We start from the raw sequence: 22,100 nt of genomic DNA on the forward strand, positions 1-22,100 counted from the left end.
GAGTTGCTTGGTGGGACAATTAAAAAGGGTGTGAATACAGAAAGACCCTGATTGGGAGGGCAGGAATGGAAAAGGAGGAGACAGTTCACATTTAGAATTGTTTGGATGTGATGACTGGGCATATTGGAAGAAGGTGGGTAATGTTGGGTTGGGAATGTTGGTGAGTGCAGAAACAGGAAAGTTGGAAGAGGAGCTGTTGGAGGTGAGAGGGAGAGTTCAGTTCTGTTTTAAGACAAGTGACTCTCAGTGGGCTTGTAGCACTGTCCAGGGCATGGAGCTAGCTGGAGGGCAGTTGAGAAGTCCAGATAGAACGCAGACATTTAGGAGCATCCTCATAGTGGTGTTTTCTGGAACACAGAGAGGAACGAGAATTGATGGGAAAGTGTGGAGATTTTAGAGTTGGGTCTTGTCTCAGCTGGGACTTTGAAAGGGCCTGAACTGGCCTCCATCCTCCTCCAGCTCCTCCTGCCTCCCTGCCGATAAATGCCAAATAACTTCTTGTTAGCATCTCCATTGATAAAAACTTGTTACCTCCTGGTTGTTAGGGGGACTGGATTCAGGGCATTTTTTAGTATCTCTAAGTATTAAGAAAACTCTTTCCTGAATGGAGCCTGAGTTCTTCTCTCTACCGCGTTACCCATTTTCTAATTCCACCCCTAAGGCCACTCAGAACAAGTCTAATTCTTTTCCCTTCAGATGTTTTAAAGACCTTGGGTTTTGTCTTCTTGAGAAGGGGGCAGATATTGCCCGTGCTAAGGGGCCTGATCAGGCCAGATCACAGCTGTGTGTATCACGTTGTGGGTCAGGACCCGTTAGTGGACTAGGAAAGTTGTAACCTGCATTAAAAAAAGAAAGAAAAGAAGAAAGATACATTAGTGTGTCTAGTAAGAGGAAGTATTATTTTGCAAAACTTGTCATATATAAGTACATAATAGATCACAGTGTAAAATGTATTTCTTACTGGGGATTGTAGTCAAAAATTTGGAAAAACCTATGGGTTATAAAAGCCCCTGAAGCTGCCATATCACATATTGAGTATGTTATCATTTAGCTCTCAGTGTTTTACCCTCCTGATTCCCAAGACATTTTTATGTGTAACTGCTGCTGCTGTTATGTGCTTCTCCCATCTTTTTTTTTTTTTTTTTTTTTTGGGACAGAGTCTCGCTCTGTTGCCCGGGCTAGAGTGAGTGCCGTGGCGTCAGCCTACCTCACAGCAACCTCAGACTCCTAGGCTTAAGCTATCCTACTGCCTCAGCCTCCCGAGTAGCTGGGACTACAGGCATGCGCCACCCTGCCCGGCTATTTTTTTTCTATATATATATTTTTAGTTGTCCAGATAATTTCTTTCTATTTTTAGTAGAGACGGGGTTTCGCTCTTGCTCCGGCTGGTCTCGAACTCCTGACCTTGAGCGATCCACCCGCCTCGGCCTCCCAGAGTGCTAGGATAACAGGCATGAGCCACCGCGCCCGGCCTCCTCCCATCTTTAATTTTGCACAGATCTGGTTCGGGGCCTAAGTAGCATGGACTTAGGACCCTATCTACTCTCTTAGATTTTTTCCTCTCCAGCCTGTTGCCCTTTTGGCATCTGGTCCTGTCACTCAACATATTATCCCTCCTATTTTCAAAATATGCCTATTTAATAAGTGTGCCTTCTCCATCATTATTGGTAAATATGTTGCACAGGACAGTTCTGTGGCAGACCACTACAGACCCTTCCCCCAGCCGATACTCCACTTGCACCTTTGGGCATGGTCATTCAACCCTGCTGAGCCAGCCCTCCCAGCCTGTACTTCTGTCGCTGGCCTCAAAGGGGTCATGGCAGACCTTGTGAAACTTGAACATCTACAGCCCTAGTTGCAAACCCAAAAGCCTACAGGGGCTTGGCAGGTAACACAAGTGAATGAAGTGATAATTAATTCAGGCAATTAATAAGTAATCCCCACAATGGCCTTGGTTTCAGGAAGGCAGTGTGGAGTGGTGAAGCTGGGCTGAGCTGGAGCAGCTGTATTCTGTGGAAGCCACTGCTCAAGTTCCAAGTTTGTCAGGTAGAAGTGTGTACCTTCAAGCAAATCTGGGTTTCATGTGGAATTTGATTTTTAAATGTTGGCAAAACAAATAAAAACGTGAATACTGCATAGACCAAGTAAAACAGATCTGTGGCAGATTTGGTCCAAAGCCTTCGGCTTGGTGACCCATTGGCCATCGTATCTCCCCATGGGCTGGTCCAGTGACCACATGACACAGCAGTGGGATGGGTTGGATGCTGACTGGTCTTGGCCTTCTGTGGAACCTGCCTCCATGTGGTTCCTCTAGTTCCCCATTCAGCAACCGTACCTGGGGCCGTCCTCAACTCAGTGGACTCAAGATTGGGAAGGACACTTGCCCTTCTCTTGCCTGTTGGCACCTTTTCTTGTTGGCAAGTTTCCTCCAGGATCACTGGCAGTTGTTGAGAAATGTAGCAGTAGGATCCCTTAGTTGAGAAACTGGAATTTAGAGTTTCTTAAAATCCTCCCACCAGTGCTGGCTTCACATATCTCCTGTGTCTACTTTTGCCTTTCTTGTCTTTTTGGTCCCCAAACTATTTTCCTTCCCAGGGAATTCAGAGACACAAGAGCCAGCCTATCCCTTCCTTGTTCTTATTCATGCACCAAAAATAACTTTAAAAATCCCTTTTAGTTGTCTTGACCATTTTGGGGAAGCCTCAGCTCATGTAGCATTAGTCTTCCTGACACTGTTTTTGTAAATCTATGCTACTCTCATGTTTCTTCTTCGTTGTGCATGATCCTTCTTTTATACATAAGCATGTAAAATCTGACCATTTTAGATTCCGTAACCTTTGTTACAGAAAGGTTGTTACATTAGTTTTCTAAGAAAGAAGGAAGAGGGAGTGTTAAGTGATCGACCACATTCCTAGACTTCTGAAAGGTAGTCTTCCACCAAGGTCAAGGAAAGGCTGGCATAGTCCATGGCTAGTGGGGGATGGGAGGCCTTTCATTCACCTGAGAGTATGTTACTGTGCGCCAACTATGGGCAGGAGGCACAGAAGCCATTACTGTTTGGACCTTGCCTGGCAGGAGCTCCCTTTTGGTAGGGGAGGCAGCTGCTTGAACAGATTATAGTAGTGGCATGTGGTAAGTGCTAATAGAGGTGTCATGGGAACCTGGGGGAGGGAGCCACAGGTAATTTGCTATGAGGGTAGGGGAGGGAGGTGACAATGAGCTGATGCTTGACGGATACTCCAGAGAGGCCCCTGTAAGAGGCTGGGAAGGGCATTCCGGGCAATGAGGACCACATGTACAGAGGTCAATGACATCAGAGAACATGGTCTGTTAGAAAAGTGTGAGGGTCCTTTGTGACCAGAATGGGGTCAGTGACATGGATGAGGCAGGGACTACAGGCTGGGGCCTCTGCTCACCTCGCACAGGGCTGACCCCAAATCCCAGCTTCCTCGCACTACTTTGAAGCCTGTGATGGCCACGTCTGACAGTCTTGGGACTAGCATCATTGTAGCCATCTGCTTAAAACGTTTTATGTTCTACTTAAAGGACTAATTTCTTTTTTAGCCTTTTATTTTGACAGAATTTTAAAACTTATAGAGAAGTTGAAAGTACAAATGCTTCTCTACTTTTGGAGTTGCATCCCAAGAAACCCATCATAAATTGCAAATATCATAAGTTGAAAATGGGCATTTTATAGACATGATGGGATGGGAAAACACAAAACACAACATCCAAAACATACTGGCAACACGGTGCACTGTAGAGTGTCAGTGGTTTACCCTTGTGGTCGCGTGGCTGCCTGGGAGCTGTGGCTCACTTCCGCTGCCCTGCGTCACGAGAGTATCCTACCGTGTATGGCTGGCCTTGGAAAAGAAAAAAACTTAAAAATCAAGTACTATTTCTACTGAATGTGTATTGTTTTCACATCATCATAAAGTCAAAAATCTTCAGTTGAACCATCCTAAGTCGGGGACTGTCTTTACTGTGCCCTTTTACCCCTAAATACTTCCATGTGTGTCCTAAGAACAAGGACATCTTCTTACATAGTGTAATGATCCAGGTCAGAATTTTATCTTATCCACATCCATATTCAAATTTCATATATGTCCCACTAATGTACTTTATTGCTGTTTTCTCCCAGGCTTACGATCTAACCCATGAACACGAGTTTAGCTGTTCTGTCTTTTTGGTCTTGTGTAAGCTGAAAGAGATTGTCTGTCTGTCTTGACTTTGAAATTTTGAAAAGAACAATCCAAATACTTTCTAGAATGCCCTTCAGTTTGAGTTTATCTCATGTTTCCTCACGATTAGATTCAGGTTATACATCTTGGCAGGAGTTCTGTGAGTGGCATCAAGTCCTCAGTGTCTCGTGTCAAGAGGTACATGATGTGGGTTTGTCCCAGTATTGGTGATGGTGATAACTTTGGTCATTTGGTTAAGGTGGTGTCCCTAAGGTTTCTCTACTATAAAGTTATTATTGTATTATAATTAAGTAATTTTCTCGGAGGTGCTTTGAGACCTGGCATAGATCCTGTACTTCATCCAGCTTTTACCTGCTACCACTGATGACTGTCTAAATCTGTCATTCCGTCTGTTTTTTCCTTGGCATTCTACAGTAAGGAAGAGCTTTTCTTTCCTTTTCTTTTGTTTGTTTGAGACAGGGTCTCACTCTGTTGCCCAGGCTAGAGTGGCGGGGTGTCATCATAGCTCACTGCAACCGCAAACTCCTGGGCTCAAGCAATTTTCCTTTCTCAGTCTCCTGAGTAGCTGGGACTGCAGGTGTGCACCACCACGCCCAGCCAATTTTTCTATTTTTTGTAGAGACGGGGTCTTGCTATTGCCCAGGCTGGTCTCAGAGCTTTCCTTTCTTGAGGGATGAACCTGCAAACTCAATTTCACATCTTTGTATTAGTTTTTAACTTGCTGGGCTGGGGCCTCCTGGCCCTCTTCCTCTCATGCCTTCCCTCCTTGTGGACTTGGTGTATGATGGTGGCTCCTCGGCTTGGGAGAGGCCTGGTCTTTCTTTGAGCAGTAACTCGCTTGTCATTGGCAGGACTGGCTCAGCGTGGGACTAAATGCACACTGTGTCAGGTCCTCGGTGTCTCCCTCAGGCCTGGGGTCGTGCAGGGATGTGGTCTTTCGCCAGCTCTCTGAGCTCAGTCTGGGCTTAAGTGAGGACACTAAGAGAGAGGAAAGAACTGTGGGTTCTTTCCAGCAGGAAGCTGTGGCTGACCCCTGGTCCAGGCTGAATTTGTTAATCAAAGCCACTTTCCTCCTACCCCTGTGCACACACACTTCACACTTACAGCACGTGATTAGCTTGGTCAGCTTTCTTTCCCTCTTGACAAAAAATGAAATAAACATGGTCCTAGTGTGACTTTGGTCATTTTGAGTTAAGGATCTTATTTGTGTCCTTGGTATCAGGGAAGCCTCGTCGGTGTGATTGATCTGAGGCTCTGAAATGGTCTGAGCAACACTGAGAATTCCGCATGAGGATCTTCTCTTTAAGGAGATCTTAAAGATCGTCTTCCATTTCTGCTGGTGAGGCTAGCTAGGGAGCGGAGGCACGGGAAGATGAACTGAGGTTCCAGAAGTGCCAGAGAGAGGATTTACGAGAAAAGCCAGGTTTAGATGTGCATCTGAGTGGTGTGAAGCAGGGAAATGCTTTTCAAATAGTGTGGTTCATTTTTTTCCTTTTTTTCCCCCCTCTCTCTTTAGACAGGCTCAGAGCTCAGCCCAGTTGATGGACCTGTTCCAGGTCAGATGGACTCAGGGCCAGTGTACCATGGGGACTCCCGGCAGCTAAGCGCCTCAGGGGCGCCGGTCAATGGTGCTAGAGAGCCCGCTGGACCCAGTCTGCTGGGGGCTGGGGGTCCTTGGCGGGTAGACCAGAAGCCTGACTGGGAGGCTGCCCCAGGCCCAGCTCACACTGCTCGCCTGGAAGATGCCCACGATCTGGTGGCCTTTTCGGCTGTGGCCGAAGCTGTGTCCTCTTACGGGGCCCTTAGCACCCGGCTCTATGAAACCTTCAACCGTGAGATGAGTCGTGAGGCTGGGAACAACAGCGGGGGACCCCAGTCAGGGCCCGAGGGCTGCTCTGCTGGCTGCGAAGACCTTGACACACTACAGACGGCCCTGGCCCTCGCGCGGCATGGCATGAAACCACCCAACTGCAACTGTGATGGCCCAGAATGCCCTGACTACCTCGAGTGGCTGGAGGGGAAGATCAAGTCTGTGGTCATGGAAGGAGGGGAAGAGCGGCCCAGACTCCCAGGGCCTCTGCCTCCTGGTGAGGCTGGCCTCCCAGCACCAAGCACAGGGCCACTCCGCAGCTCCGAGGTCCCCCAGATACCTCCCCCGGAGGGCCTGCCCCTGTCCCAGAGTGCCCTGAGTATTGCCAAGGAGAAAAACATCAGTCTGCAGACAGCCATCGCCATTGAGGCCCTCACACAACTCTCTTCCGCCCTCCCCCAGCCTTCTCATTCCACCTCCCAGGCTTCTTGTCCCCTTCCTGAGGCCTTGTCCCCTCCCGCCCCTTTCAGATCTCCCCAGTCTTACCTCCGGGCGCCCTCGTGGCCTGTGGCTCCCCCTGAAGAGCATGCATCTTTTGCTCCTGATAGCCCTGCCTTCCCTCCAGCAACTCCTAGGACTGAGTTTCCTGAAGCCTGGGGCGCCGATACCCGGCCAGCAACCCCTCGGAACTCCTGGCCCATGCCCCGCCCAAGCCCAGACCCCATGGCTGAACTGGAGCAGTTGTTGGGCAGCGCCAGTGATTACATTCAGTCAGTATTCAAGCGGCCTGAGGCCCTGCCCACCAAACCCAAGGTCAAAGTTGAGGTGCCCTCTTCCTCCCCAGCCCCAGCCCCAGCCCCTGCCCCAGCTCCATCCCCTGTTCTCCAGAGGGAGGCCCCAGAGCCCGACACCCACCAGAAGGCCCAGACCGCCCTGCAGCAGCACCTCCACCATAAGCGCAGTCTCTTCCTAGAGCGGGCCCACGACACCTCCTTCCCCCGACCCTTGGAGCCTCCCGCTCCTGGCTGGTGGGCCCCACCAAGCTCGGCTGCCCCGCGGCCTCCAGACAGACCACCCAAGGAAAAGAAGAAGAAGCCCCTGGCACCAACTGGGGGGCCTATGGGAATGGAGAAAGCTGCCCCTGGGATGAAGCCCAGTGTCCGAAAGCCCATTCAGATCAAGAAGTCTAGGCCGCGGGAAGCGCAGCCCCTCTTCCTGCCTCTCCGGCAGATCGACCTGGAAGGGCTAAGGTCCACAGCCTCTGAGGAAGCGCAGGCACCTCCACCTGCCCCTCTCCCTGCCTCACAGGGCTCTGCTGTCCCCCTGCCCCCAGAACCTTCTCTTGCGCTATTTGCACCTAGTCCCTCCGGGGACAGCCTGCTGCCCCCTACTCAGGAAATGAGGTCTCCCAGCCCCATGGCAACCCTGCAGCCAGGCTCCACTGGTCCTCTCCCCCCTGCCGATGACAAGCTGGAAGAGCTCATCCGGCAGTTTGAGGCTGAATTCGGGGATAGCTTTGGGCTTCCTGGCCCCCCTTCTGTACCCATTCAGGACCCTGAGAACCAGCCAACATGCCTCCCAGCCCCCGAGAGCCCTTTTGCTACCCGCTCCCCCAAGCAAATCAAGATCGAATCTTCAGGGGCTGTGACTGTGCTCTCAACTACCTGCTTCCACTCGGAGGAGGGAGGCCAGGAGACCACACCCACCAAGGCCGAGAACCCACTCACACCCACTCTCAGTGGCTTCTTGGAGTCACCTCTTAAGTACCTGGACACACCCACCAAGAGTCTGCTGGACACACCTGCCAAGAGAGCCCAGGCTGAGTTCCCCACCTGCGATTGTGTTGGTAAGTCCACCTGGGTGTCAGGGAAGGCAAAGGGCTGTGACCTGGTGGGCTTAGATTTCTAGGCTGTTTCATTTGGTAACCATTTACTGTGTGCCAGCCGCCACACTGGGTCCTAGGAACACAGAAATGAGTTCACAGGCTAGTGGAAAAGACATTGAAGGAAACTGATGTGATACCGTGTGGTGTGTGGCACCTCAGTAGAGGTGGGGACTGGTGCATTCGAGTTGAAGGCATCGTGAGTGACCTCCTGTAGGAGGTGGTGCTTGTGCTGAGTCCCGCAGGACCCTCAGGTAGAAAGGGCACATTCTAGGAAGAGGGAATAGCTCAGGCATCAGCTTTGTGGCTGGGGGAGGGTGGGACTTATTTGGACAGTTCTTGGTCTGGCAAGAGCAAAAGCAGATGGGTATGTGTGGGGATGAAGAAAAGGTGGCTTGAGGTCATGGGGTAGGCAGGGGCCAGATGGCACAGGGCCCAGGCAGCCAAGGTCAGGAGTTTGACTTGACCCCACAAGTGTAATAGTGAGCTCCTGAAGGTTTTAAAGCAAGTGATGCCCTCTCACCTTGTGCTTTTGAAAGACTCTTCTGGCTTGTGCTGGGGAGGAAAAATTGGTGGGGAAACTGTCTGAAAGGTATCGTGAGCCAGGCAAGAAGTGACAAGGGCCTGGCTTAGAAGAGTGAAAGCTGGAAGGTCTCTTGCGGGGAGGGCCTGTGGAGGAGGGGAGGGGAACAGCTTGGGTCTCTGCTTGGGTGGTGGTGTCCCCTGAGAACACAGACTTGGAGGAGAGATGGTGAGTTCCTTTTGGATGACCTGAGTTTGAAGTGGCTGAGAGACTGGATCGGGGTCAGAATTACAGGTTAGTGTAATAGTGACATAGTTAGTGGCAGGTAGTGGTGGAAGCTGTGTTGTGGGTAGGAGTGCTGAGGAGCCCAGTCAGTGTCTAAACCTTGCCTTCTGGAATGAGAGCAGGGCAGGGGGCTCCGTGCGTGTCCTGTCTCGGAGGAGGTCACTGATGTAGCGGTAACCCCAGGCCCACCCTCAGCTCCTGTGCCCTGCTGTTTGTGGGGTTATGGGACATTCTAAAAGATAGGTGCATTTCAGATGCTGACGGGAAAACACATTGATGCTGGTAATGAACATACTGAACTTTTGTGATTTTATGATACCTAAATGGATCTTAGGAAAAGGTCCATTTCCTAACTAGTCTTCTCTACTTGTTAAAATATGTAAAATCACGTAAATCGTGTGATTTGTTGGATGTTGTATCCCAGTCAGTGGGAAGGAGCTGGGCTGTTCTGCCCACTGCAGCCATCCCAGAGCCCTGGGGTATAAGGCAGAGGGGTTGGTGACAAGGAGTTACTTGGGGAATAAGGAAAAATTGGCCCCTGTGCTTCTGTCTGGAGGTGAGCAGGTGTGGACGGTCCTACTGAATGCTCAAAGACATGTTCTGCAATTGTGGCTCCCACTCACCCTGTTCATTCTTAGATATGACCAATAACGGTATGCCCTTGAGGGCCCCTAATCCCCCCGTACATGGGGCAAGCTTGTTCTGATCGTAGGAATTGGGCCCCCTGCCTTTGCCTTCTTCTCTGTGTTTGTGTGTGCCTGTCCCACCAGCCTGTGTTTATTGCCTTGTTAGTCGTTTTTCCTTCTCCAAAGTAGGAAATAGTCTTACCTAGTGCTTAAGTTATGGTTGATCCTTATTTTAATTATTGAATTCAGTTATATGGATATTACATTTGATCACACTAGTTTTCCTATTTGCATTCCAACTCCATCGCTTAACCTGTGAATGTCTCCATTTCCTCATGCGTGAAATGCAAATGATAAAGTACCTACCTGACCAGGGCTGTTGTGAGGATTAAATTAGTTAATTTTTGTAAAGCACTTGGAACCATGTCGGGCACATGGTAAGGACTGTGAGAGTGTTAGCTGGTATCAAGCCTTTCAAGTCCAGTAAGGCAAGAAAAAAGGAGGAAAAACATACGCTTTGTAAAGGAAAAAATGTTGACTGTTCCTTTGTTAGTCATTTATTGATTACCTAGCCAGTGTAACTACCAATAAGGATAAAAATTAAGAGGTTCACGGGACAAGTGTCTGCTGAGGGCCTCCACTTCTGAGGCCTGTGCTGTCACGTGGAAGAGAAGTGGCTAAATTGTAAGCGTGCCCTTTGGCAACACCAGGTTAGGTTGTCATCATAGGGGAGTAATGTTTTATTTAGGAAACTCTTGTTCTTTGCTGTGCATCAGCCTAGTTCACAGCAACCTCAAACTTCTGGGCTCAGGCAGTCCTTCTGCCTCAGCCTCCCGAGTAGCTGGGACTACAGGCATGCGCCACCATGCCCGGCTAATTTTTTCTATATATATTTTTAGTTGGCCAGATAATTTCTTTCTATTTTTAGTAGAGACGGGGTCTCGATTTTGCTCAGGCTGGTCTTGAACTCCTGAGCTCAAGCAATCCTCCCGCCTCGGCCTCCCAGAGTGCTAGGATTACAGGCATTTGCTGTGTTTTGAGAAATGCAGCAAACACAGATGGGGAGAGGCGAGAAAGCAGCCATTCCAAAAGAATACATAAACACAGCAGCAAGGAGCAAGTTTGCAGGAAGGGTTGTGTCCCAGGGGTGGGCCTGAAACCGCACGGTTCTCCTGCATTCCTTGGACCTGAGGAGCCCCACCAGCGAGGACACATCTCAGCTTGAAGCCAGTGAGCAAAAGTATAGGCAGTAGACTGCACATCAGAGAAACCCAGAAATGGTATCATTGGCAGCTGTTGCCTTAATAGACAGGGGGTGGGGCAGGAGATAGGGGAGCAGAGGTTCCCGTTGCTGCCAGTCATTCATTGCTTCAATTTGTATTTTATTTGTATTTAATATAAATAAAATATTTGGGGTGGGTGTAGAGTCTCATGCCTGTAATCCCTAACATTTTGGGAGGCTGAGGCAGGAGGATCACTTGAGGCCAGCCTGGGCAACATAGTGAGACCCCATCTCTACAAAACCCAAAAGTGGGCATGGTGGCCCACGCCTATAGTCCCAGCTACTTGGAAGGCTGAGGCAGGAGGATCACTTGAGCCCAGGAGTTTGAGGTTGCTGTGAGCTATGATCACACCACTGCACTCCAGCTCAGGCAACAGAGCAAGACCCTGTCTGAAGAAATAAATAAATTAAATATTTGTATCTGATTTCAAACAAGGAGAACCAAACCTACATTGTGTTGTTAGATGTTAAATTATAGAAAAATACTTAGGTGAAACCTGCAGAAACAAACATATAAATGATCATCTCAGGTTTAAAAAAATTAGAAAAAGACTGGAAGGAAATATACCAACAGTGGTTGTCTCTATAGTCAGACTATGGGGGACTTTTCCTTTATGTTTTCTGAATTTTGTACAATGAAATATGTACTTTATAATCAAGAATGATTTTTGAAAATACACTCCAGAAGTAGCATGGAAGAGGGATGATGGAGGGTGATAATCTTGTGGCAGGAGACCAGTTAGGAAGCTGTTGAGAACAATAATAATAATGGTATTTATGAAACACTTGCTCTGTTCAGGGCATTGTGCCAAGTACTTTAGTCACCACCTCATTTAATCCTCTTAACAGCTAGGTGAGCTGAGCACTGTCAGTGGCTCCACTTTAATGATGAGGAAACAGAAGTTGGATTGGGTAATTTACCAAGGCCATACAAACAGTGAGAGTGAGATTTGAACCTAGGCAGTTTGACTCTTAACCACCATGCCATATTGTGATTGAAACGGGTTGTTGAGAAACAAGTCCTTACTAAAACAGTGGTAGTAGAATGAAGAGAACCAAAGAACGAGGGATCTGCTCTGCAGCAGTTTCCGGAGGGCCTGGGGTTCGTGTTAGTAAAAGCATCCTGTTTTCCAGAATTGTCTTCATCAATCAGCTGGCATAGTAGAATTTGTCTTTGTGGATTTGGCCTCAGAACAAGGCTTAGAAATAAAGGTGCTCACTGTGGGATTATTGCCAGATGGGACAATCCCATATTCCAGAAACTCATCCCTCACCAGCAGTGCGTAGAGAGGGGCAGATTGCAGATTACTATAAAGAAGAATTTTCCATAGAAGTGACAGTGAAATTTGGAGACTCCATTAAGTGCAGCTAATAATAAACAGTTGATAATAAACTATAGGAACTTTTTTTTTTTTTTTTTTGAGACAGAGTCTCGCTCTGTTGCCCGGGCTAGAGTGAGTGCCGTGGCGTCAGCCTAGCTCACAGCAACCTCAAACTCCTGGGCTCAAGCAATCCTACTGCCTCAGCCTCCCCAGTAGCTGGGACTACAGGCATGTGCCACCATGCCAGGCTAATTTTTTTCTATATATTTTTAGTTGGCCAGATAATTTCTTTCTATTTTTAGTAGAGACGGGGTCTTGCTCTTGCTCAGGCTGGTCTCGAACTCCTGACCTCGAGCGATCCACCCGCCTTGGCCTCCCAGAGTGCTAGGATTACAGACGTGAGCCACCGTGCCCGGCCAGGAACAACTTTATAAAAGCATAAAACATCCTTATAGCAAAGGGAATCTATTCAAGTTATTTGGTAATTTTTGCCAAATAAGCAATTTTGACCAATGTAGGCATCACCAGGTAACCAAAACCCCAACAGCAAGAGCACTGTTTTACCTTTATATAAAAATTATGGGTTTCTGAAGGTCTGGCTGGGATTCTTATGGATTTGTTTTCTGCATCTTGAAATACTAGAATGAAGGGCACCCCTTGAAGATTCAAGGAAGTAAATGTAGAAGAAAGGAAATGCCTTCCTCCAAAAGGCAGCATGATATTACAGTGTGAGAAACTTTAACACAAATTGAATTTCTATTAATCTATTGAATTATTGCAGGGGATGTGTGGGTGTGGATATATTTCTAATATTTTGAAGCGCACTTTGGAGATGCACCTAACCGTCCTGTAACAGTGTCGTCAGAGACAGGACAATGAGCTGCAGAGGCTGTTGGCTAGGGCCCTTGTGTATTTTGTCTATTTTCAGTAATGGGGAAATTCCCAAGAGGAGCCAGTTTAGGACAGAGAAAGAATCCAAATGACTTTTTAGCGGGAAAAGAAGCATCCTTTGAGATGTAGTCATTTTGCAGATGAGGAAGCAGTCTGTGTTAGTTTTTAAGTGTTGTCCTGATGTCTCTGGGGAGTAGCCCACAGGAAGCTTCAGAGACTAAATCACAGCAAAGCCAAGAGATTAGGTGCCTCCATAGAAACGCTGTGTTTTTAACCAGTCGATTATCTCACCCTAAAGAAGTGGCCACAAGGAAAATACCTCCTTTGCGTGCAGCACGGTGAAAGTCTTGGCGAGGGAGTGGTATTGTCCAGTGAATGTGGCTGATAGCAGTATCCACCAGGTAACTTGTATAGGGACCAGTGTCCTGAATGGGGGTTGCAAACTTATCTCCGTGTATAATCATGTGAAGTCTGTTTCCTGCAGTTGCTATTTTTATGAGAAATCACACTCCACCCCGCATTCAGCTTGAGATAAAGAGAACCTTCATATCTTTTAAATAATTTTGGAGACAATAAAATATTTGGATACCAATGTAAAGGTGGGGAATCTGACCCCGAGTAGGAGGATATCAGAACTTTCTGGAGGAGGTGACATCTGATTGAGTTTTAAAGGATAAATAGAAGTTTAATAGATTAACATGTGACTGCTATGTAAGGTGAACGATCGGGAGTGGCTGGAGAGGAGAGTTTCAGGGAAAGAGGGGATGATACCAAAGCCAGAGAAACCAGTTTGCGGGCTCAGGTGTGTAGTTCAGGCAAGAAATAATGAGTGCTTGAATTAAGAGTGACCTCGAGTAGGAAGGGAGGGGGTGGATAAGAGAAAGAATAGGAAAGAGAATTGCCTGCTTCAGTGACCAGCTGGATGTAGGAGTAAGGGGGAAGGAGCAGTCACAGGCAAGTCTTGACTTCCAGGTTGGGCGGCTGGGTGGGCGGTGCTGCCATTCGCCAGGATTAGAAATACCAGGAGAGGAACAAGTCTGGACATCTAGACCTTGAGACATCTGTGGGACCTAGTGGCGTCTGTCTGGTTGAATCTGTGAATTGGAGGTTCTTTGGCAAACCGATGGTAGTTGAGATTTTCAATCATCGTCGTTTCACCAGGCTGAATATGTAGGTGGAGAAGCAGCCTCACAAGGGAGGATGCTGACACTTAGGGGAGAGGAGCTCAACCGGGAAGCTATGAAGGAGGTGTGGAAGAAATTGAGGGTGGGGTAGGTTAAAGTACCAGTAGTCTCAGGGTTGGGAGAGCTAACAGCATCAGTGCTGAAGAAGGGTCAAAATTTAAAGCTGGATTCGTTTTTTTTTCCCCTTTAATTATTCTATGTGCACTAGTCTTTGCAATTAAATCCCAGATTCCTTAAGAACAGGGACTGCATATTGTATTTCTAAAGCATCTAGACTGGTGCTGAGCATATAGCGAGTACCCTACATACTTTTTGGTTAGCTGGTCAGCTTTATTCTACCACTACATTCAGACTCCACGAAGATGTCGGATGGGTTTAGGCACGATCTCCTTACCTTTAATCTTTGTCGACTGTGAAGGTGCCTGTTGTATTTATGTCTATCACCAGCAGTCCCAGCCTGCTGCCCGTGGGCTCACAGGCAGCTGACCTGAGATTTTAGTGTTAAAAAATTCATCTGGCACACCTGATCCAGCGAAGGGCCTAACCATCTACTGCCCACTGCTGTGGGTTTGTGACTATCAGGAGGCATCGTGCTAGCAGTCAATTATTGACTGTCATGGAAGTGGGATCTGATTAGCTATACAATCTGACACTGCTCAGCTTTAAGTCCACTAAAGTTACATCAGGAAAATGAGTGCTAAGGTTTGAATGTTTGTCCCTTCTGAAACTCGTGTGGAAACTTAATTCCCAGTGTGGCAGTACTGGGAGGTGTGGGACCTTTAAGAGGTGCTTGGGTGATGATGGCTCTACCCTCATGAATGGATTAATGGGTTATCACGGGAGTAGAACTGGTAGCTTCATATGAAGAGGAAGAGAGACCTGAGCTAGCACGCTCAGCACCCTCACCATGTCATGCCCTGTACAACCTCGGGACTCTGCAGAGTCCTCACCAACAAGAAGACCCTTGCCAGATGTGCCCCATAACCTTGGCTTTCTCAGTCTCTATAACTCTGTAAAAGAAATAAATTCCTTTCCTTCATAAATTCCCCAATTGCGGTAGTGTTATAAACAACAGGAACTGGACTAACACTGAGGCACTATATAGGAGTGTTTGGGAAGAGAAGATAGATACACCATGTGTAGTTTGACATCTGTGTATTGTGCGCCAGTTATCAACCGTCTCTCTGTACCAGTGTCAAGAGAGAAGAAATGTCTCAGTTGTGCTTCCATGTAGCACTTTCCCCACTGGGAAAGCGTGGACACCTTAGTCCGTGTGTGGAGAGTGAGGGAAAGGTGGAGGGTTCATTTAGAAATTAAGGATCCCGGCTGGAGCCCAGGAGATGGAGGTCGCAGTGAGCTATGATGACGCCTCTGCCCTCTACCTGGGGGACAGAGCGAGACCCTGTCTCAAAGGAAAAGAAAAGAAATTGAGGATCCCTCTTTCCGTTAGGTAGCAATGATTACTTTCTTGTGTTTAGTATCTCTTTCTGATTACAGAAAGGATACATTTCATTCTCTCTCCCCAGCATAGTATAGAAGTGGAACAGAGCATATTTTTCTATTTTAATGAGTATAAAATTAAGTGCACAGGGTTAAGAAAAATACCTAGAGCCATATAACTAGCGCGTTCTCAAAAATTGAATTTTGCTCTCCTGAGTTCTCCCCTAGAGCTTTCTACTTTGTATTTTAGAAAAAAAACTTCACCACTTCTCTCACTGATCAAAGCGAGACATAAAACAGGTTTTTCTTTAAGAGGAGTTGAGCCATTTCCCTGCTATGCCACTTTACCTTTATGGGGAAGGAAGAAATATTACCCTGAGGACTAAAAGGAAAAATGGTGACTTAACAGCAATGTAGCAAAACACTCCTTTCCTGAAACCTGGTGAAAGGAACCAAAAGAAACAAAGCTAGAAGGGAAAGTTTCATCAACTGAAATTTGGGATTAGCCCCCATCTTAAACCATGAATTCCAAGGCTGTCTGCCAGCTTAAGATCAAGCTGTATTAAAGTAAAAGATGACACTAGGGAATACAACTCCCAGTGTTGAGAAAAACAGTAGTGGAGGCCCACAGGGACCCTGCAACTTGGAGATATAGACTGGAGACCACCCTGGAGCCATGCATGGGGAGTGCAAGTAGGTCACTTTCCCCCTTTGCTCCAGCTTCTCATGGGGATAGGTTTGAGCTGAGAATGGTTGGCTGGAGAGATGGGAAACCATATCCTAGGAGCCAGCTTTGTAGCTGAGGGCCAACAGCACCAAACAAAGGCCATTGTGCAGAGAAAAAATATTTGCTGAACCACCAAACAAAAATCCTGCCAACTGTGGGGCTTTATTTTAACTGAATGTCTTATCAGAGTGACCAGCTCAGTCCCTTTTGAGGGAATGAACCAAAATCCTAGAGTGTCTGTCCCCATCAGGACAGAGTACAACCCAACTCTCAACACACAAACACACAAATTTAGAAACGTTGGCTCCAACAAGCAGAGTGCTTTTGGAGATGAAATTTCCCAGTTGCAACTGTCCACAACCAGCCCTGATTCCTCCTGTCCCCTTACACACTGCTGTTAAACTAATAATTGAAACCTCCACAACATCCAATTCTCTAGCTTAATTTCTAAGGGAAGAATTTGAGCAGTGTCCAGGTAAACAGGAGTAAGGAGATTCTCCTCTATTTTTGAGCAAGTGAGTCTAGACCAGTGGCTTTCGACTAGAGGGTATTTGGTCTCTCTCCTCCTGGGGGATATTTGGCAATGTCTGAGGACACTTTTGGTTGTCATAACAGGTGTGGTACTACTGGCATCTAGAAGCCAGAGATGCTGCTTAATCCTCCTACAACACATGCGACAGCCCCACAACAGAAGTATCCAGTCCTAAATGTCAGTTATGCCAAGTGGGAGAAACCAGAGATAAACTTCCCGCATCAAAAGAATGATTAACAAACAAACAAAAAAATCCAACATGGTGCACATTTAAATTCTATGGACGAAGTGGAGGGATTAATATAACATTTACTAGGAAAATTTACTCAAGATAATACAAGAATTGTTTAAAAAACTGGTTTATACCTGCTGGGAAGTTGAAGAAAATGTTCACTGTGACATCAGAAGTGAAAGATGAGGTGCTGAAGTTATAAGAAAGTCACAAGAGTTCCGGATTAAATTCCAGAAGAACTGTGCCATCACAAAGCACTTAAAAGTGCATTAGAAGCTGGAAAAAGCAGAATCAGAGTTACAGAAAAAGCAAATCAATGAGGAAGGAGGGACAGGCTCAAAAGATCACTCTGAAACAGGAAAAAAAAACGTAGAAATGCCCATAATCAGAGTGGAGCATGGGCCAGGGGGAGAGGGACACAGGAGAGAGACAGTAGGGATCCTACACACGGATTTGTTCTGTTGGGAATACTGGGAATAGTCATTGGTGTTCCCAGCAAAGAGCATGGAACAAACTGAACAAAGGTAACAAAGACAGAAAACTTTTCTGAAATGAAAAAAGGAATTATCATGTCCCAGGAAAAATGAGCAAAATTTGACAAATAATGATTGCCCGGCCAGTCTGTGTAGCTTTAAAAAAAAAAAAAAAAAAATCTTTCAAGGCTGGGCACGGTGGCTCACGCCTGTAATCCTAGCACTCTGGGAGGCCAAGGCGGGTTGATCATTTGAGCTCAGGAGTTCCAGACCAGCCTGAGCAAGAGCGAGATCCCGTCTCTACTAAAAATAGAAAGAAATTAGCTGGACAACTAAAAATATATAGAAAAGATTAGCCAGGCATGGTGGTGCCTGGATGTAGTCGGGAGGCTAAGGCAGGAGGATCACTTGAGCCCAGGAGTTTGAGGTTGCTGTGACCTAGGCTGATGCCATGGCACGCTAGCCCGGGTGAGACTCTGTCTCGAAAAAAAAAGAAAAAAATTTTTTTTTTTTTTTCAGATTTCTAAAGTCAGGATATGGCTTATAATCAATGGTGTCTTAAACTAGTTGGTGGCCAGGCAGCTGTTATGACACCTGTACACACATAAATTTGGTCATAGCTTTTCACATTTCACATTTTAAAAATATGCCTGTAGTACTAGCTTGGGGGGGAGGGTTCATTGAGCCCAGGACTTCGAGGCTACAGAGAACTATCTGTAATCAGACCATTGCACTCTAACCTGGGTAACAGAGCGAGACCCCGTGTTGGGGGCAGGGGGAGTACAGTATGATTCAGCATTGAAACAAAAAATTATTGTGTATGCAAGAAATGGAGACTAAGCTTTTGGGCATGAATTTGACTTTAGCAAAGCCAAAGTTTGTGGTTGGTGAAGTAAACACATTCCATATACCATTGGCCCTTGCACAACAGGAGTTTGAACTGTGCGGGTCCACTTACATGCAGATTTTTTTCGGTAAATATATTGGAACATTTTTTTGAGATTGGCAACAATTTGAAAAAACTCAAAGATGAATGACATAGCCTAAAAATATCAAAAATTAAGAAAAAGTTAGATGTATCATGAATGCATAAACTGTATGTAGAACTAGTCTATTCATGTGTTGATTAGGTTATTGATAAGGCATCCCATCAACAGGATATTAGGAGTTAAGCTTTGGGGAAGTCAAAAGTGATATGCATATTTTCGACTGGCGCTCCTAACCCCTGTGTTGTTCAAGGGTTAATGGTACTGTAAAGCAACAACCCGTTTACTGTGTTCAACTTATAGTTTTCTTTTTATGTATATATGGTAAGTCTGTCTAAACAAGTCTGAAAGTTTTTCCAATAAGTATAAGAAGAAAAATGTAAGTGATATGTATAGTATTGTCATGGTTTAAGTGACAGGGTTTTTCTTTTAATGCTACCTAATAAAATCATGCATAGTACAACAAATGAAACAGTCACCTCCAGTGGTGGTAAAGGAGAGTTTGTCTTTTTTTCCTCCCTTTCTTTCTCTTTTTAAAATATCTTTATGGACTCATGAACATTTATATACTTAATTTGTTTTAGTTACGGTCATTCTTTTTGCTCAGATTGTCCCAAATTTGGCTAGTGGGAAGCCCCTTCGGACTAGTTTCTTTGCTCTTTGGACAAACCCAACCCCTAATCATCCTTTGCTTTTTGTACAAGATGTCCAGGGCATCCATTGTACTTTTCCTGCCTTAGAACTTGAATTAATCATTTCACTCCAAGACCACCTGGTTCCTTTTAGTGGATAATGGTATTTAGAAATCAAAATCAGAGAGCTAGGGGTTCTTATAGCTACCAGAATGTCATTGCTTTTATGTTCTGTCAGTGAACAGAACCCGAGTACATAGTGATACTTATAATTAAAACTTAACAATACAGGTTTTTACTACTTTGATTTTTATACTTGTATCTCCTTTCTCTTGGGCTTACTGTTTTAGTTCCTAGCTCAGGAACCTTTAAGTACTATATATAAAAATATTGAATATGTAAAGCAAAAACTGTATGAAAATAAGACATTTACATAACAAGAAACTGGGAATGATTGTGTGTATATTTTTATATATAACATAAGAATATATATTATATGTAAACATTTATATGAGGATAATTAAATTTGTACTTATGCAGTAATTTTATAACTAAGCATACTTTGTAAGTCAAATTTCTTCCCATTGAATATCTTCTCCCCCATGTAGACATATACTCAGGGAAAGGGATGTATTATAATTAAAAGAAACAATGCTTTAAAGAAACTCCTTGGGCTGCCTTGTAAACTGCTTATAGTGGCTTTGGTTTTGTTTGGCGCTTAGAGCCGTGTCTGCTGTTTGTGTTTTAGTGGCCTTCCTTGAGAAACCCGACCAGCCAGTTTCCAGGTTGGCTTGGTTTGATCTTCATATCTTCTTTCCCAGCTGCCAGGATGGGGTTGCTAAGACTCAGTTTGCATCTTCTTGAAAATCTCTTTTCTCTGCCCTTTCTCTGCCATGTACAGTTTTGAGTTTTTCAGATTTGGGACAGAAGGTGGTCACTGAGAGCTACATTATGTTCCAGTTCCATTGTAGGACCCTGCAGTCAATTTGTTACTTTAAATTTTCTCCAGACAATAGAAACTGGAACAGAGCCCAGAACTTCTGGCGTATTCTTATGTTCTATTTTCTGTGTGCCACGTGGTCTCCTAGTGCACCTATAAGGAGCCTCAGACCCTACCTCCGACACCCACATTCTCATATTCTCTCCCTCCCCACTGCACTTGCCCCCCCCTTCCTCCTCGCCCCCATCTTCACACATATCCTTCTGTAATCGTCTCTTTCATGGTTCAAAATAATGTATATTTGGAGCAAGTGGTTTTTAACTCTTTGGTTGAAAATATTCATTAATTCATGAAATGTTTAAGCACTGGTACATCTCCTCTAATCCTCAGCAATTCTATTATATGTAAACATTATTTTAACTACGTTAAGGTTCATAAAGGTTGTGTAACTTGCCCACAGTCATGCAATATGTTTGGCACAGCCTGGACAATAGCTGCCTATAGAGTTCTTATTATGTGCCAGATATGACCCTAAGCCCTTTTTATGTATTTTACACAAAAAGGGCATTAGAATTAGAGAGGTTGCAAAGGTAACTAGTCATAGTTGCCTAGGTCTCTGTCTGCAAGATCTGTGTTTGTTCTTCTGTGTCACATTAATAATGATTATGATACAGGCCTTGATGTTGCTATTGTGTACAATGTGCTGTAGGAGTCCAGAGGGAAAACGGGCCTGAGAATGTCCAATAGGGCTTCAAAGAAAAGGCGACATTTAAATTAGGCCTTAAGAGATGAGTTTTTCCAAAGGGAGAAATACAGGAATGCACTGCTGTCAATGAGAAAATGTGTTTAAAGACACGGATACTGAGTGGTTAGGCGGCAGCAGCCTGTGGTGGCTGGAGCAGGATGCCGGGCAGGGAGGTGTGCAGAGGTGGCATGGTGGGGGCCTGTGGACTGTGCTCTGGAATTTGGATTCTGTCTTCTCTCTGGTGTGGAATCATCAGTGGGAAGTGGTGTGAGCAGATTTCTCTTTGGGAAATATACTGGTGGCATTGGGTCGGATGACTTAGGAGGGTTGAAACCAACTGTCGGGAGACTATGGTAACAATTCAGGCAAGCCGACCCAGGACAGGAGGGAGGATGAGGAGTCTCCGTGAGTGCAAGCTCTGAGTGGTAAACAGCTGTGCTCAGTGCCTCTGCTGGACTACAAACACCATCGCTTACCATTTTTTGTTTTTTAAATCAGAACACAACTGAACTCAGTTTAAACTTGCTCTTCTTATTCTGCTATTTTTAGCGTTGGTAATGATGTATATAGACACCTTTTTGCTTGTGTGTATATACAAATGTGTATGGTTGTGTACACTAACTATAGCATATTATGCATGGGGGGTTTTCCCCCCACTTAAAATATTTTAGAGGTCATTTTCTGTGAGCAAACCTGAAGCTGCTTAATACATTTTGACAGCTGCTTAATAATATAGATGAATGTGCCATAATGTTTTTAACTAGTCTTGAGGTTATTTCTGATATTTTCCCATTACAGTGATGCAATGAGTATTCTTATATATGTATAATATATGTATGCAAATATAACCAAATTCCTAGAAATAAATTCTTTGAAAAATTGGAAACTCTGTGGAATTGCTAGTGAAGCAAATTTTGCACTTGTAATTTTAATATGTTGCTAAATTGCTTTCTATACAGCCCTTTTTCCTGTTCCCTCACCAACACGATGAGTTATCAGACTTTTTGATGGTAACTCCTCTTACAGGGGGAAAAATGGCATCTTACTGTAGCCTTATGTATGTTTGAGCCATTTGCATTTATCTAAGAATGATTTATCCGTCTTTCGTTTTTCTTTTGTGTTATTGACCTTATTTAGCTATAGTAGCTCTTAATGTATTAATACCCTTTTGACTCATATGAGTTCCAGATGTCTCTCCCCAGTGTGATGTTTGTCTTTCAGCTTGACTTTTGATAGTTACTACTGCAAAGTTTTCTTTAGTTAAATTTATCAGGGTTTTGTTTTTTGTTTTGTTGTTTTTAGAGACAGGGTCTCACTGTGTCACCCAGGCTGGAGTGTAGTGGCTCTATCGTAGCTCACTGCAGCCTTGAAATCCTGTGCTCAGGC

General features: G+C 45.5%; 1 protein-coding gene across 2 annotated transcripts in view; it reads left to right on the plus strand.

The window, feature by feature from the left end:
• Positions 1-22,100, plus strand: part of TET3 (tet methylcytosine dioxygenase 3) — a 101,218-nt gene that overhangs the window by 47,512 nt on the left and 31,606 nt on the right. The window contains exon 4 of one of the 2 annotated variants that reach the window (XM_045549892.1): positions 5,719-7,858. In XM_045549892.1, coding sequence (XP_045405848.1) covers positions 5,719-7,858 — 2,140 coding nt within the window. The remainder of the gene's footprint in view (positions 1-5,718; positions 7,859-22,100) is intronic. The other variant, XM_045549891.1, reaches the window with a different exon arrangement.

Source organism: Lemur catta, chromosome 4 (assembly GCF_020740605.2).
Source record: "Lemur catta isolate mLemCat1 chromosome 4, mLemCat1.pri, whole genome shotgun sequence".
Classification (NCBI taxonomy): domain Eukaryota; kingdom Metazoa; phylum Chordata; class Mammalia; order Primates; family Lemuridae; genus Lemur; species Lemur catta.